The sequence below is a fragment of the Semicossyphus pulcher genome, unplaced genomic scaffold, assembly GCF_022749685.1.
Source record: "Semicossyphus pulcher isolate SPU_LCO1_2020_fin unplaced genomic scaffold, fSemPul1.0.p SCAF_6, whole genome shotgun sequence".
Taxonomy (NCBI): Eukaryota; Metazoa; Chordata; class Actinopteri; order Labriformes; family Labridae; genus Semicossyphus; species Semicossyphus pulcher.
In genome coordinates, this window is record NW_027211737.1 from 4,271,908 (window position 1) to 4,287,264 (window position 15,357).

General features: G+C 41.2%; 1 protein-coding gene across 1 annotated transcript in view; it reads left to right on the top strand.

Moving 5' to 3' along the window:
- The window catches only part of cacna1ba (calcium channel, voltage-dependent, N type, alpha 1B subunit, a), a 141,687-nt gene that overhangs the window by 78,507 nt on the left and 47,823 nt on the right, over positions 1-15,357 (top strand). Inside the window, exons 12-22 of the mRNA XM_069682367.1 lie at positions 518-630; positions 740-852; positions 938-1,069; positions 2,813-2,885; positions 2,964-3,081; positions 3,244-3,311; positions 4,453-4,559; positions 10,119-10,154; positions 11,750-12,520; positions 13,323-13,513; positions 13,722-13,842. Of these exons, the coding sequence (XP_069538468.1) occupies positions 518-630; positions 740-852; positions 938-1,069; positions 2,813-2,885; positions 2,964-3,081; positions 3,244-3,311; positions 4,453-4,559; positions 10,119-10,154; positions 11,750-12,520; positions 13,323-13,513; positions 13,722-13,842 (1,843 nt within the window). The remainder of the gene's footprint in view (positions 1-517; positions 631-739; positions 853-937; positions 1,070-2,812; positions 2,886-2,963; positions 3,082-3,243; positions 3,312-4,452; positions 4,560-10,118; positions 10,155-11,749; positions 12,521-13,322; positions 13,514-13,721; positions 13,843-15,357) is intronic.

Genomic DNA, 15,357 nt, shown 5'->3' on the forward strand with positions numbered 1-15,357 from the left:
AATTCATTTAATGTTTATTTGTTTTGGGCCAATGTGATGTTTACACCAGTGTTACATCATTTATAGCCATAACTAATGTGCATTGTGCCTTAAAAATACATAAAACTCAACAACAGACAGAAAGAAACAAGTTACAAACTATGATATGATAAAAACCACAGGGCTGAGTTTCAGTAACTGCAGGACCTGCACACTGATGTTACATGCACCTGCTGTCTTTGTAACTGGGTCTCTAGAGCCTGTGACTTTTCTCCTCTGGTGTTCTGCTTTAGATCAACACAGGGGCACATGTGCAAACATTGATCACATGAGACGCAGTGTCATTTCACAGACACACATGTGAGCAAACACTGCAGCAGCTATTTCCCCAAACAATAGACTCTTTCTGTGTTTTATTTGCTGTGGGCACAGCTGAACAGGCAGCGGCAGCTCAGCTCTATTGAATTGTAAAAATCATCAGGGAGGCCTTTTTAACCCGGGGCATTGATCTGTGTGTTGTCTTATTGTCCCCTGACAGACCTGGCTGAGTTCGTATTCCTTGGCCTGTTCCTGGCAGAGATGTCCATGAAAATGTACGGCCTTGGCCCCCAGAACTACTTCCACTCCTCCTTCAACTGCTTCGACTTTGGAGTGAGTTGTCTGTTTAGCTAGAAGTTTAACCAGTTGTTATGATTGTATATTAAGTATTTGTAAAGTAGAAGTATGGAGGCCTGCAGCATTAATCTGACTGTGTCCACAGGTGATTATTGGCAGTATTTTTGAGGTGATCTGGGCGGCCATCAAACCCGGAGCTTCATTTGGGATCAGCGTCCTGCGAGCTCTGAGGCTGCTCAGGATCTTTAAAGTCACCAAGTGAGTCATCAGAAAAGTCTGTGTACATGCTGGGAAAACAGGTCATGCCACATTATGTCTGTATATAATGAATCTGTATGTGTAGGTACTGGAACTCTCTGAGGAACCTGGTGGTATCTCTGCTCAACTCCATGAAGTCGATCATCAGCCTGCTGTTCCTCCTCTTCCTCTTCATCGTGGTCTTCGCTCTGCTGGGCATGCAGCTGTTCGGTGGCCAGTGAGTTCATTATTTCAAGTCCTCCAACTCTTGGAATCAGCACAACTCACTCCAGTGATAGCAGTCCATTAATCAGCTTACAATTCCTAGAAAAGTGGTAGAGATCTGCCAAAGAGTCTGTAATGAGAGACCCTTCCACCTGGCATCTGTCCTCCATAACCACGCTGCTATTGGAGGCAGTTACATAGCTGAGGGGAGGCAGTCCAGCATTGGTAAGATTGTTGTTAGCCCGAATACACTAAATAATAAATATTTAAAGAGCGAAGAAAATACTAACAATCACATTAACCTTAGAATTACTCAGCTCTAGCAACCTCTGATCATACAGTCTCACTGTCGCCTCAAACATTCCTGTTTTCCCAAAAATAGACAGACAGACAGACAGACAGACAGACAGAGAGACAGACAGACAGACAGATAGAACGTACTTTAGATCTTGGATTTAACTAGAAATAAATTCTAAATTCCGGGTTATTATTATATATTTTGTTTGTTTGTTTCGCTGGTAATTGTCACAATAGTTTCTGTTACTATCATCAAAATAGAATCAATAGAAAATAAATCCTCTTATAGTGCCTAGTAATCTTAATCTCCAACAATCGAGCCAGTTGTTTTATTTGCACCCATGTTTGAAGTGAAAACAGGAAGCTGATTAACGTAACCCGAAGCTTGTCAGTGACCCTGGTAGGAATATCATATCATTTGATGAGGAAAAGAAAATTAGTGCTGATATAAATCCGAAGGAAAAATACCAGTTTAGGTATTTCTGTAGCACAAATATCTAAATCTCCCTGCAGTCTGCTCGTAAAAATGTACGCCCAAATAACTTGTAGAGTATTAAAAAGTATTTTGTTTGTATTTCTACATTCAGAATTGTTTGGATTGATATGTTTTGTGGGTTTATTCAGCATCTATATGACACAGTTTCAACACTTGTTTAGTAACATGACCTTTAAGCTTTGGTTGTACAGATTTAAGGAATACGAAGCATTTAATAGAAATGACACATCAACAAGCTCACAAGACTATTTTTATATCTGAATTCTGAATCTTATTCTAAAGGTATCTATAAAAGGTGTGAAAACAGTTAAACCATAAAGATGAACAAATGAGGAATAGTATTTTGTCATTTATTAAGGAATTTGGAGGTTGCAACATGATTCAGGCTCCAGTCTCAATCAATATCTCTCTGCACTTCTATGTATGGAAGTGTGAAGAGATGTCAATTAAGAGTCAAGTTGACATTGACTATTTCACCCTTTAAACTTTAATAACTAAAGGAGAGAAAACAGAGAGACGTTGAAAGTATTCTCAGGCTCCTGAAGTAAATGCACTTTTCTCTCTCTACTTTCTGCGGTCGTCTTTTAATGAGATCCAGACAAAAAAATAAAGCTCTCGTGGATTTAGAGAAGGCGCAGACAAAGTCTGCTGGCAATCCAGCCTCCTCTATCTGCATCGCTCACATTGTGGGGAGGTGTAATTAGGTCCCAGTAGACAGACAGAGATACCAAATGTCAGCATTAGCACAACTCATCCATTTGAGAAGAATACCCACCATAAGGTCATACACACCAGACAACTAAATGTAATATACTGGCATATACTGTGCTGGTGTAATGTGCAGCAGCCTAATGAAGAGGACAATATGCCGCTCCGTCCTGCAGCAGGTAGAGATGGGCTGAATGTGATGTGATGTGGCTTTGGAGCTTGATTACATTCGGTTTGTTTGTTTCCTCCCTGCAGGTTTAATTTTGAAGACGAAACACCGACAACCAACTTTGACACATTCCCAGCAGCGATTCTCACCGTCTTCCAGGTAAAGGTCAAGGCCATCAAGCCTTGTTTTTACTGCTTAACTTGTTCCGCTGAACTGGACTCTGTGTCCCTCCGGCAGATCCTAACTGGGGAGGACTGGAATGCAGTCATGTACCATGGGATCGAATCACAGGGGGGCGTCCGCGGGGGAATGTTCTCCTCCATTTATTTCATCGTTCTCACTCTCTTTGGAAACTGTATCCTCCCCTGATTGATCCACACTGATTCCCCCCTGTGACTGTCAAGCAGCCTTTAAATACTGTGAAAGAATGTATCATTGATTTGAAGCTGCAATTGTAAATGTTGATTCTGTGTTCATCAATCATTTGATCTTTTTTCCTGAGACCACAAATAACCAGACACGCTCCTCAACGTGTTCTTGGCCATCGCTGTCGACAACCTCGCAAATGCCCAGGAGCTCACTAAGGTACAGTCTTTTTTACACTCTGAGATCTGCTGCTTTTACAGCAGTTTACAGGAGGAGATAAAGGCAGGGCCACCACGACTCCATCAATAAAAGTCCTTGAATTCAAATCAAATCCCTCAAGCTTTTTATCCCCCTCTCTTTACAAGACAGTGAACGTTTATAGGATAAGACGATACTTTGGTTTACAGGTTTCATATAACACTCTCCACTTTGGTAGAGGGGCTTCAGTATAAAAGATGTGAAGCCAGGTCAGTAAAAAGTCATAGTAATGAACTGGAAAGAACATTTCCAGCTGTGAATATCACACCACTGAAGACAAACCGGTTATCCACTATGTGAGCATCTTCTCTAAGAAGCTGTTTTATTCATTACATCTTGTTTAGTTGCAAATCGAAGTGAGTTAGTGCTGATTACGTTTTACATCATGCAGCCTGAAGGTGTGTTTAAACTAAAAGCGGAGCTACTTTTTGCAGCTGTCTTAAGCCAGTCTTTTTCTTGTCTTGACAGTAAGATGAACTCAAAAATGTTTAATGTTATTAACAGTATTTAGTCTTGACTATTGCAAACAGGGATGTTCAAAGACACAAACATGCAATCAATAGGAGCGCTCGCTCCTGCACTAAACAGGACACAAACAAGGGCTGCTGTCAATGTGACAAGATGACAGTCATTTCAAAGTCCTATCATGTACGGTCGGCAGTATTCATAAAAAAGGAAAATAAGAAGTGTACATTAAAGTGAGTTAATAAAATAAAGATAAACCACTAAAAACAAACAAATAAAGTCCCGTCTGTAATGGAAGGCTGTTTCAAATTAAGTGTCACTTCTCTCAGACATTTGGAGTATGAGTGTTGAGAATTTAAAGGAGAACATAATTATACGTATCTGATTGACTGGTGAACTACTAATACTAATTAAGCTGTGTTTAAGCTTAGTTAATCAGCTTCCTGTTAGGTGTCCATGTATCAGCTCCCGGTCGCTCAGATCTGCTGGACGCTCTGTCTAGATGATGATGCTGAGTGGATGAAAGTACCTGCTGCTATCATAAAGGTCACAATGGTAAAACATAATGGCCACAACCTTTAAAAGGCGTACGTACTGTATGCATGTGTGTATGTATGTCTTTGCACATACTATCCAGGATGAAGAGGAGCAAGAGGAGGCCATCAATAAGAAGCTTGCACTCCAGAAGGCCAAGGAGGTAAAGGAGGTCAGCCCCATGTCGGCCGCTAACATTTCCATCACCGCGTAAGTCAAACGTCTTCTCTGTCTTCTCGTCTAACACACACACACACACACACACACAATGTCTAATCCCCTCCATTTAATAAAGTCATAGGAGTGAATTTTAAAGAATAAATCCTTATTCATAAGAAAGTAAAAGTAGAAATATAGAGAAGAGTAATATAATAAATAAATAAGTAAATTAAACTGTGTGGAAATATAATTACAAATCAAATATGAGAGAATAATTTTAAACTTAATTTCTTTTGCCATTTATTTGTTTATTATAATCTGATTAAAGGAACAATATGTAATATATTCACTGTACGCAACCCGCGTGAGCTTCGTGTTGTACTAGAAGCGCAGCGCTGTTTGGGAAAAGCTGAGTGCGTGAGTGTGCGTGATGGAGCAAGTGAGAGAGAGAGACAGAAAGTGAGTGTGTTTGCATGAGTTACAAGAGTGAACGGGGATTGGATCGGATCAGCGGAGAGTGTTATCGGTAACTGAAAGTAACAGAACGACTGTACAGTAAGGCTGTGTGTGTAATAAACTCATCAAGACTGAAGCCGCGCTCCCATGTCTGGCTATCTGCTGTGTGTGTAGCGTGATGGGAGTTGGCCTCGAAGCTAGCAGCAGATTTGGCGGGTCAGGGGGAGACAGCGCTCTCCTATATTTTGAATTTGGACTGCAGTACCCTTTTTAGATGCTAGCTGTCGATGTTACATATTGGTCCTTTAAATCTGTTTTTTATTCTTAAAATATAAAAGTTTATTAATTGTATTCATATAAATTAATCTGTTTTCTTTGTATATTTTAAAATATTGTGAAAAGCCACTTGATTGAAAGCTTGGCCCTTTAAGGAATAGCAAAAGCAAGAGAAATAGATCAGGAACTAAAGGTTCAAAAAGTGCATTACCTATAAATGTAAACTAAAGAAATAAAGACTTTTCTTTCACAGATATATTATTGTTTTATTGAACTCCTCATTGCCCCATTGCTCAGTGCCCAGATCAGGTGTTAACAGTTACAGGGTAGATTTAAAGAATATTTACATAGTTGTTATTTTCCATATTTATAGCTGTGAAGCCAAAAAAGAAATAAAAACAGAGTGTTCCTGCATTGACACATTTATGCCTGTTTGTTCTTCTGAAGTGTAAAGAGGACAAAACAAAGTGCAGGATGACCTTCAGAGTCAGAGTCCCATTTAATATCCTCACACACACACACAGTCTGATATTGTGTTCTGTCTCCCCAATGACCTCTGCAGGAACACATCATTACATCAACACATGCAGAACGGCTCTTAATGGTGTGATAGATCTTGTACACCCTCTTAATAAGTCCATGATACAACACACATACAGCCTGTTGTATTGGGGTAGAAAGATGTTTAACAAAAATCATCTTCGACAAACAGTAACTGTGGCCATTCACAACGATAAATATGCACTTACTGTAGATATTCCACACAGTACAGTATATGATAGTGCATGTAAAAATATTAACTTATGCATCATGCAGTCATGATTTCAGTTATTTAAGCTCCAACTTGGATTTCTTATTGTTTTATTGTTGTTTCAAACACTTTCCTGACTGAAAATCACTGTGTAAAAAACAGACCCAGTGTGTGTGTGTGTGTGTGTGTGTGTGTGTGTGTGTGTGTGTCTGTGTGTGTGACCTGACCCAGCACCAATGCAGTGTTCAGACTCAATGAAAACTGACCCTGGATTTTATACAACCCATTGGTTGTGGGTCATGTTTATCCTGTATTACATCCTACTGACCTACTCTGGGTCCATTTTTAACCCAGTGATTTTTAGTGTGTACAATTCTTAATTTGTCTTGTTGACTGTTGTATATTCTGTAACAATCTGTGTTATAGGCACGAGCTGGTAAGGACCATTTAAATACATGGAGTTTGTGTAACACAAACATAATAGTGCTGCTCTGGATGCATAGATAATCTCGTTGAGTTGAAGTTGAGCTGACCAAACCAAAACAACTGTTTATGGATTGCTTTTTTTGTATTTTGACGGTCATCACCTGAAACGGTGGAGCATGAGAGGAGCAAGGGGATTAAAAAGTTAGCAGCTGATGCAAGTGTTAGCAGTTAGCTTAGCTCAGTGCATCCGTGCTTCAAGGGAACTCTGATATTCATTGGGATGCTAATTTTGGCTTGTGAAAAAAAGAAAAGTAGACCACAACCCAACTCTGAACCAGACATTTGAGACCCCTGTGGTTTGCATGGTAGCCAGCCCTAAAGACTCTTAATGGGAGCATCATTTACTAAATGAACATCATGCTGTGTTGAAAAAGACCTGAAACTAGAGAGTGAGACCATAAACTTGTTGGGAAACTGTTTAAGGTGATAAAGCAGCTCAGGAGTGGCTCATCTTTAGGTGGACTTCAACGATGGAATTACTTTTTGAAATCAGTGGAGTCGCCCCCTGCTGGCCTTTAGAAAGAATGCAGGTTAAGTGCACTTGCACTGCTTTGAAACACAGGGAGACATTTTGCATTTAGTAAAGCCATAGAGTTACTATATTAGTTATAATACAATTATTTAAATCAACTGATGCATAGTTCCTCTGATAGACTCGACCATGGACGTAGCAGCACAGTGTACACTGTGTAACATAAACTGACATTCACTATCTACCACAATCGAGCTCCAACATCACTGTGCCAAAAAGTGTTTTTTCAGCTCCACCCTGACATTATTCTTGTATCCTGAGCAGATCAAGCTTTATAAATGTGTTACATTGACATAAGGCTTGTTTATAGATCCCAGTGTAATCCTGTCCTCTTATATCTGGGCTTTAATGGTTTTCTCCTCTTCTCACTTTAACTAAAACTGAATAATTGTCACTATAGCGGTCAGTATGTCCCTGATGGTCCATTTGTGTGACATTTCCTCTCTGGTTCAGTCTGAGTCTTTCTGAGCTTTGACTGCCCATTGCATTGAGCTGTGGTGGGAGGCTAACGGATCCCAGAGAAGACAAAATGTCGAATGGTGTCTGGCTGTTTCTCTGACTTCATCCTTTATGATGTTTTCCCTCCCCCATTTTTGTTTTGTGCATGTGCAGTTTTCTAACACGCAGTCGAGGTAACGCGCACTCTAGCAGCTCATCCATCTGCAGCGTTAACTCACTGTGAGTTATTACCTCTCTGTTACAATTTAAAATCCTCCCATCACCTTCTCTCATCCCTCTTCTTCTGCTGCCAACTCCATCATTTAATCATTCCTCTGTGTGAATTGTCCAAAGTGATCATAGCAGTTCTTCCAAACTTCTCATAGAGCTGCGTGTGTGTTAACATATTTCCATTTCTGTGTTCAGTTTTTATGATTTCTCTGTGATTAAAAGTGTCCGTGTCGGTGATCCTGGTGTCTGAATGTTTGTGATCGACATCCTTCTGTCTGGGAATGATTTCTTCTTCTTCACACTTCAAGATATCATTGTTCATACTGTGTTTGTTCATTATGTATATTTGAAGCTCTGATGCGTTTCTGTTGAAGCCCTGAGAGATATACTAAAACCTGAAAATCCATTTTTTAAGATAGATCTAAATCGTTTTCTCTCCTGTGTTCATGACTTAGAAACAGGTGATTTTTCTTTCTTTTCTTTCTTTTCTTTCTTTGCCACAATATCTTTCTATGTTCCTTCAAAATGTAGAAAAGAAAAAGCTGTGCAGGTGTGAACAACACCCCTCTTTTGGGCTAAAATGCTGCATATCTAAACATTTAGTGGTGCATCTCAGCCTCTTTTGGCCGAGTATAACATCAACAAATACAAATAATTACCTGCTCAAACTTTTTATTTCACAGTTTTCACAGATAAAAATAAAGCTATGACTTTATAATGATTATGCTACCAAACACTTGTTGAAACACGGAGACACAAGAGAAAGAACAAATTTAGATCAGATCCAGAAAAAGGATTGCTAGAGTTTTCCTCTCGCCTGCCTCTCAGGGCTTCCATAATTTTTCTACGCTGGTTTTAAATTTGTACTGTCTTATTACTGTCTTTTAGTTTTATATTTGTGAGGCTTATAAAGTTTAAATTCTTCATAAAAGAGAAATATCTTTAGGCTGAGAGACACAGACCACAGATTAAAGAGTAAAACTAACATTTTTCTGGTTTTGCTTTTTTCACTGCATTTGTGACAATAAGAATTATATAATAATACCTTTTTTGTCCCAAAATTTAATACCTCCAAATGTAATGATCTTGCAATAAAAACAGTAAGAGAAGCCTTACTAACTACTTTTATGATTTTTTTTAACCAGAAACTATTGTTACATCGCCCTCATTAGCATCGTAGCTGTCTTACCTCTCAGAACATGGGAGTTACTGTTCACCATTTTTTAGATCTTAAGTTCTTTGTGATTTTACATTTTGGCTCACAAAATGTTGTTATGGGCGGGAAATAAACCCTAAAACACCACAGCCACAAAATAACCCAAACAAACCAATGAGTTATTGAGCACATTCCACGTTCTGAGAAGTAAAATGACCGTCTTTGTCAATGGGGGCTGGTTGCTGTGACGAGGGATGTAACGGCTGTTTCTGTTTTCACTTCCTCTTTAACAAAAAGGTCTGTCTCTGTCGGGATCCTGTCTGTAATGCTGTCAGACACTTAGAATAAGTGGCAAAAACAAGAACTTTTAGTGAATGTACTTTGGTCAGACGTAGTTCCCCCCAGGACTGTGTTGGAGCCTTTACAGCTTGTTTTACAGCTTCTGGCTGAAGCAATCAATGTGGTACAAATACTGTAAAGTGTTTTACTGGGGCCCAGGTTTCAGAGTACCAGAATAGCCCTTTAATAGGTAACATGAAGACAACCTTCATCCTCCCAGAGTTTGTTTGTAGCAGCTGCGACCATTTCTGTGTTCCCAGCAGGCTGGTCTCAGATCACATCTTATCATCACTCTCAGGCCAGAAAGCGCCTTAATTACCGTAGATGTTTTAATTGGCGATTAAACTTATGTTTGTATTATTGTGAATATTTTCTGTCTGTAATATGCATACATTTCATAAACAAGAAAACAAAATGAGGAGGAAAGATTGGGTAGGTTTTGCTATGCAGTTTTTACAGCCTACAGTGAGACCAGGGCTAAAAATAGTGTTTGTGTTTGTAATAATGGGAATCTGCTGTCGCGCTGCTGCTGCTTCACACTGGATGATCTGTAACAGGTACATTAACACCACACAGATGTCACCAAGTGGTAGGTTTAGTGTATTTAGTTATGTGTAACCCTGTTTCTCTGAGTAGTATGAGTTTAATCTCTTAGCATAGGAAAACCCACCAGCCAAGCCAAGGCTCTTTAACTCTGTAGTTTCATAACTTTGTATCCAGTGTTCAATACGTTTGCCCCATAATCTCCCAGCTTCCTCGCAGCAAACACAGTTTCTGTTTGGTTTTTGTATAATTTTGCATCTCTACTGTACATGTTTCCCCCGTGTTAGTTTCCTGAAGCTCATTTGCTCCCTCCATGCTTCTGTCTGTAACCTGTTTCTGTCCCTTTGAACTTTCTTCTCTCCCAATGTTTGTTTCAATGTTGCTCCCTTTATGTGTTCGTAGGAGTTATGTCTGCACCCCCGTCCATCACTACCTGAGGTAAACCCAGCCGCCTGATAGCAGGGTGGTCATTGATGATGATGATAAACATACGTATTCATGTTCTCATGAGTCATTTCGACCATGTTACAGGTTTTTCTGTTCATTCAGAACCTCAGTCCCATGTCGTCCATCCACCTCTTAGTAGGAGTTTAGAGAGAGAGTGTAGTGCAGTGAGCTAGCTCCTAAAGTTTCACACATGTAAAAGGTGTGTGTGTTGTATATTTGTACATTAGAAGGATATTAGGACGCATTAAGCTGCAGGATGAGGCAGCATTAGATCATGGGATAAAGTTATTTGACTGATTGAAGTCTCCCTTGTCATTTAACATTAAGAGATGGCTTTGTAACTCGAGCCAGACCGATATGGGATTTGTGAGACAGCTTATATAAGGCAGCTAATATAAAGAATATTTGAGCCAGAATGAAAATAAATTTGTGCACAGATTATCCTTCCACATGTTTTAAGGTACTAAGGAGGCTACTTTCTTAAACAAATTACTTTATTAAAGAATATTATTCATTGTTAAAGTTATAATCTCGAAGATCTCAGTTTCATTCTCTTTGACGGCACCTGTGGTGATAAATTGCCTTCATCTGAGCGTCAGATTTGTTTCTTCTTCTTTGGATTTTCACTTATTTTTGAAGTTGTATCTGTAGTCATCGATCTTTTCTTTGTTTGTTCAGCTATAGTAAATTACTGTTTACTCGCAACACTTGCAGAGACCGGAAAAGCAGCCGCTTAGCTCCGCCTACCCTCTCTGGCAGATGGGATGGGAACACGTCACTAATTGGGCGCCGCTTGAGAATCACCATTGTGTTACCTCATTCGGCGATGGACTTAACAGACATTTATTTAAATGAAATTCTTCGAGATTATCACTTTAACCAATTGTAATGTAGACCAGAGTTAGAGCGCCCTCTGCTGGACACACTACATAATGACACCATTTCAAAATGAATCCCAGCATGTTTTTTGCATCTTATGTTTTGTATAGAAAGTTATCAGACATAACATACACGCTGATACAGATATGTGTGCTATATCGGCCTAATAATATCAGCAGGCAGATATGTCAGTGTATGTTATCTCCCCTATGATTGAAGGGATAGCACTGTTTTTATTTCACACAGTATCAAAAGTGCATGTACTCAGCTACTTGAGTATATTACAGACAGTCTAACAGCATGTCTAAGCATGGTAATGAGGCCATGCTTGGCATTTGTTCAGACACTTTCATGGATGAACTCCCTCCACAGTAGACTGTGATAAATGGACCCCGTGCTGAAAGCTTCATTGCACCTCGGTCATACTGTAAATCATCCAGCATGTAGGGACGATGTGCCATCATGAGATGTAAAGTGAAATTTACTGCAGGTTTTATGTGCCATGAAGTCATGAAGTGAAGTACATACATACTGAATGTGTCACACCTCCGAGGAAACCATGCCTGTCAGTGCATCCATTGGAAAAGCTTCTGTCCTGTGTTACAATAACAGGATTGATGAGAATGATTTATAAAAGATTTACACTGTATTTCTTTATGGTAAAATCAATCTCAGTGCTTTGATTTGTCTGGTTCTTCCCCTCGTAGTAAAGAGCAGCAGAAGTCCATGAAGGCGATGTCGGTGTGGGAGCAGAGGGCCAACCAGCTGAGGAGGCAAAACCGAGCCAGCTGTGAGGCCCTCTACAGCGAGCTGGAGCCCGAGGAGCGCCTCCGTCTGTCCTCCGCCCTTAACATCCGGCCCGACATGATGACCCACCTGGACCGGCCGCTTGTTGTTGAACCTCGTGACGGGCCTTTGCTGGGGGGCCACCAACACCACCACCATCATAAGACCTGCATGCCAGAGGAGACGGACGCCACTGCTGACCCTCCTCCTGCTGTGCCCCACCAGCCCCGCCGCCACCATCGGCACAGAGACCGGGCCAGAAGGAGAGAGGAGACACATGAAAATGGGGACACCAGTAAGGATGGGGGGCATCATGTCCATCACAGCCGCTCCAAAGACCACGAGTGCAGCCGCGGCAAAGAGGGGAAGAGCGAGAGGTCCCGCAGCCGAGAGGGAGGCAAGAAGCATCACCATCAGAGCTCAGTGGATGACAGCGGAGGAGGAGGGGAGAGGGAGCATCGCCATCATCACTCACACCGGCAGTCCAGAGGAGGCAACGGGACTGTGAACAGTGGAGGGAGGGGGGAGCGGAGATCCCGACACAAAGATGGACGTTCATGTAACAGGGACGGGGATAAGAATTCCCGAGCAGAGAATGGAGAGAAGAGGAAACATCGGACTCATGGATCCAGAGGCCAATCCACAGTTGAAGGAGAGGAGTCTAATGAGAGGGAGAAGAGCCACAGTCACAGGTAAGAGTCAGAACTACAGAAGTCCTAATTCTTATCCCAGTCCCTGTTACATGGGGTACTGTAAGGTCAGAGATTGGTATATGTAAGGGAAACAGTAATTATCGGGTTTAATTTAAGGATATCCACATACACATCAGATAAACAGAAGTCCCTAACCCACTGGGTATCGTCTGATCACAATTTAGCCTCTGGGGCCGACTTGAGATGCAGGAATGGAGTTGAGAGACAAAAGTTACATGAATATGAAGAAGTGCGGCAAATGAAGTAATGTGACATCTTCATAACCTTTAGTACTTGGTTGTTAATCGTTTGTAGTCATTGGACCTGAAGATGGCACTTTTTCAGTCCATAAATAAGAACTGCTTGCCTGCCGTTTATGCCAACAAACTTCTCCAGCTTCCAGATTTAATCTTCCTAATATGATGGATTCACGCAGGCCTGGTGCAATATAGTAAATGCATTGTATTTTAGATCCGGGCTAACCATTTAAAGCACCAAAGTCTCAAGCTAGCCAACTAAGCCAGCAGAAAACAAGCAACTCTTTGTCTGAAACATAGACAAAGCAATGAAAACAAATCACTGGGCTGATCATTTGGAGCTGACAAAGATTTTGTATCTGAAACTGATCAGAGATCATTCGGCAGTGACCCTGCAGTGTGAAATGGTGTTTCTAATGAATGTAGATCCATCAACCTCTGTTAAGTCAAATAAGATGCCTGATTTTGGCAAGGTACACAATCATCACTGATATCATTTGAAAATATGCTGCATATTCATATCTAAGAAGCTGTTCTGTGCACAGGTGTGGTGACTCAGAGGGGGAGTCCCTCACCATCTCCCCCCAGCAGGGCTCTGATGGGACCAACTGGCCTCCTGACCGACCAGAGGACTCAGACAACCAGAAGAATGTGAGACGGACCGGACAACAAACGTCCATCCACATTCCTCCTGTGACCATCACCTCCCCACCCGGAGAGACCACGCTCATACAGAGTCAGTACCAGCCGAGGCGCACAGGATGCTCGCATGATCTCACTCTGATCACTTTCATGGCAGCCATTACACTGAGGGCCTTTATCTACCACCTCTTACTCATGAACCGTGTTCAGTGTGCTGGATGCAAAAGGTTGTTATTTAATGCCACTCTGCCTCATTAATGATTGCTTAGTTAATTGTATATTGTGTCTCTCCTGCTCCCCAGTGAACAGTATGGACTGTGAGACGATGCCCATGACTGAGAGGAACCTGGAGGATCTCGGCCCAAGTGGACCCAAACCCATCCTGCCTTACAGCTCCATGTTCATCTTTGGACAGACCAATCCGTGAGTCACCTACTTTTTCATTTAAATGACATATTTACCTAATGCTTCCTCTGTATTTCATGTATCCTGGTATTTCTTCACTAGTCTCAGTGTCTTTGAGGCCTTAGTTTTTGTACAATATGTGATTATGTGGATTTTGTTATCTCCTGAGTTTGTATGTAATGCATGCACTTTAGTGTCTGCATGATGATTACTTGGTGCCATGTTGTTTTTTCCAGCATTACATTCTACTTTTGCTGTTCTTTGTCAAGTATTTAGTTCTAATGTCCCTGAGCATGCTTCGAGCCAATTTACACCATTAAACCTTAATCAGGGCGACTCTTTAACACAAATGCTCTGCATAGTTGTTGATCCTAATGTTCAAATCTATGAAGCTCCACAGATTCACCGGGTCAAAAACTCTGAGAATAAATCAACAAAGAAAGCTATCAGAACCGTCACTCTAGGCTCCTTACAATGTGTGTGTTTAAATGTGGCTTTTATCTGACAATTATGGGGGTGTATTATAGGGTTTCAGGTACTCCTATCTATAGATAGGCCAAAAATAAGTCACGCACTCCAATATTTCGTTTGACCGCCTTCAGCTTTGATTATGGCAAGCATTCGCTGTGGCGTCGTTTTGATAAGCTTATGCAATGTCACAACATTTATTTACATTTATTTTTATAACATTTGTACAGAGTTGCATACATTTTTTACCAAGACCTTGTATTGATGATGGGAGAGTAGGGCCGCTGCGTAAAGACTTCTCCAGCACATCCCAAAGATGGGCAAATCCATGTGTGAAAATGATGTCTCACGCTCCCTGAAACACTCTTTCGCAATCTGAGCCCGATGAATCGTGGCATCTTGGAATATGCCCATGCCATCAGGGAAGAAAAAATCCATTGATAGAAAAACCTGGTTATTCATGTCATCAGCCGACCTCATTTTCTGGCCACATAACGTTGCTGAACCTTGACCTGACCAACTGAAGCAACCCCAGATCATAACACTGCCCACACAGGCGTGTACGCTAGGCACTAGGCATGATGGATGCATCACCTCATCTGCCTCTCTTGTTCCCCTGATGCGCCCATCACTCTGGAACAGGGTCAATCTGGACTCATCAGACCACATGACCCTTTTCCATTGCTCCAGAGTCCAATCTTTATGCTCCCGAGCAAATTGAAGCCTTTTCTTCCGGTTATTCTCACTGAGGAGTGGTTTTCTTAAGGCTACACGGCTGTTTAGTCCCAATCCCTTGAGTTCTCTTCACATTGTGTGTGTGTGGAAATGCTCTTTCCTTCACTATTAAACACAGCTGTGAGTTCGACTGTTGATTTTTTACCACTTGATTCCATCAAACGTTTGCCGATCACGATCATTCAAGATTTTTTTCCGACCACATTTCTTCCTTGACGATGAAAGCCTACCACTTTCCTTCCAGGTTTTAATAATGCGTTGGACAGTTCTTAACCCAGTTTTAGTAGTTTCAGCATCTCCTTAGTTGTTTCTTTTGCCTGATGCAGGACA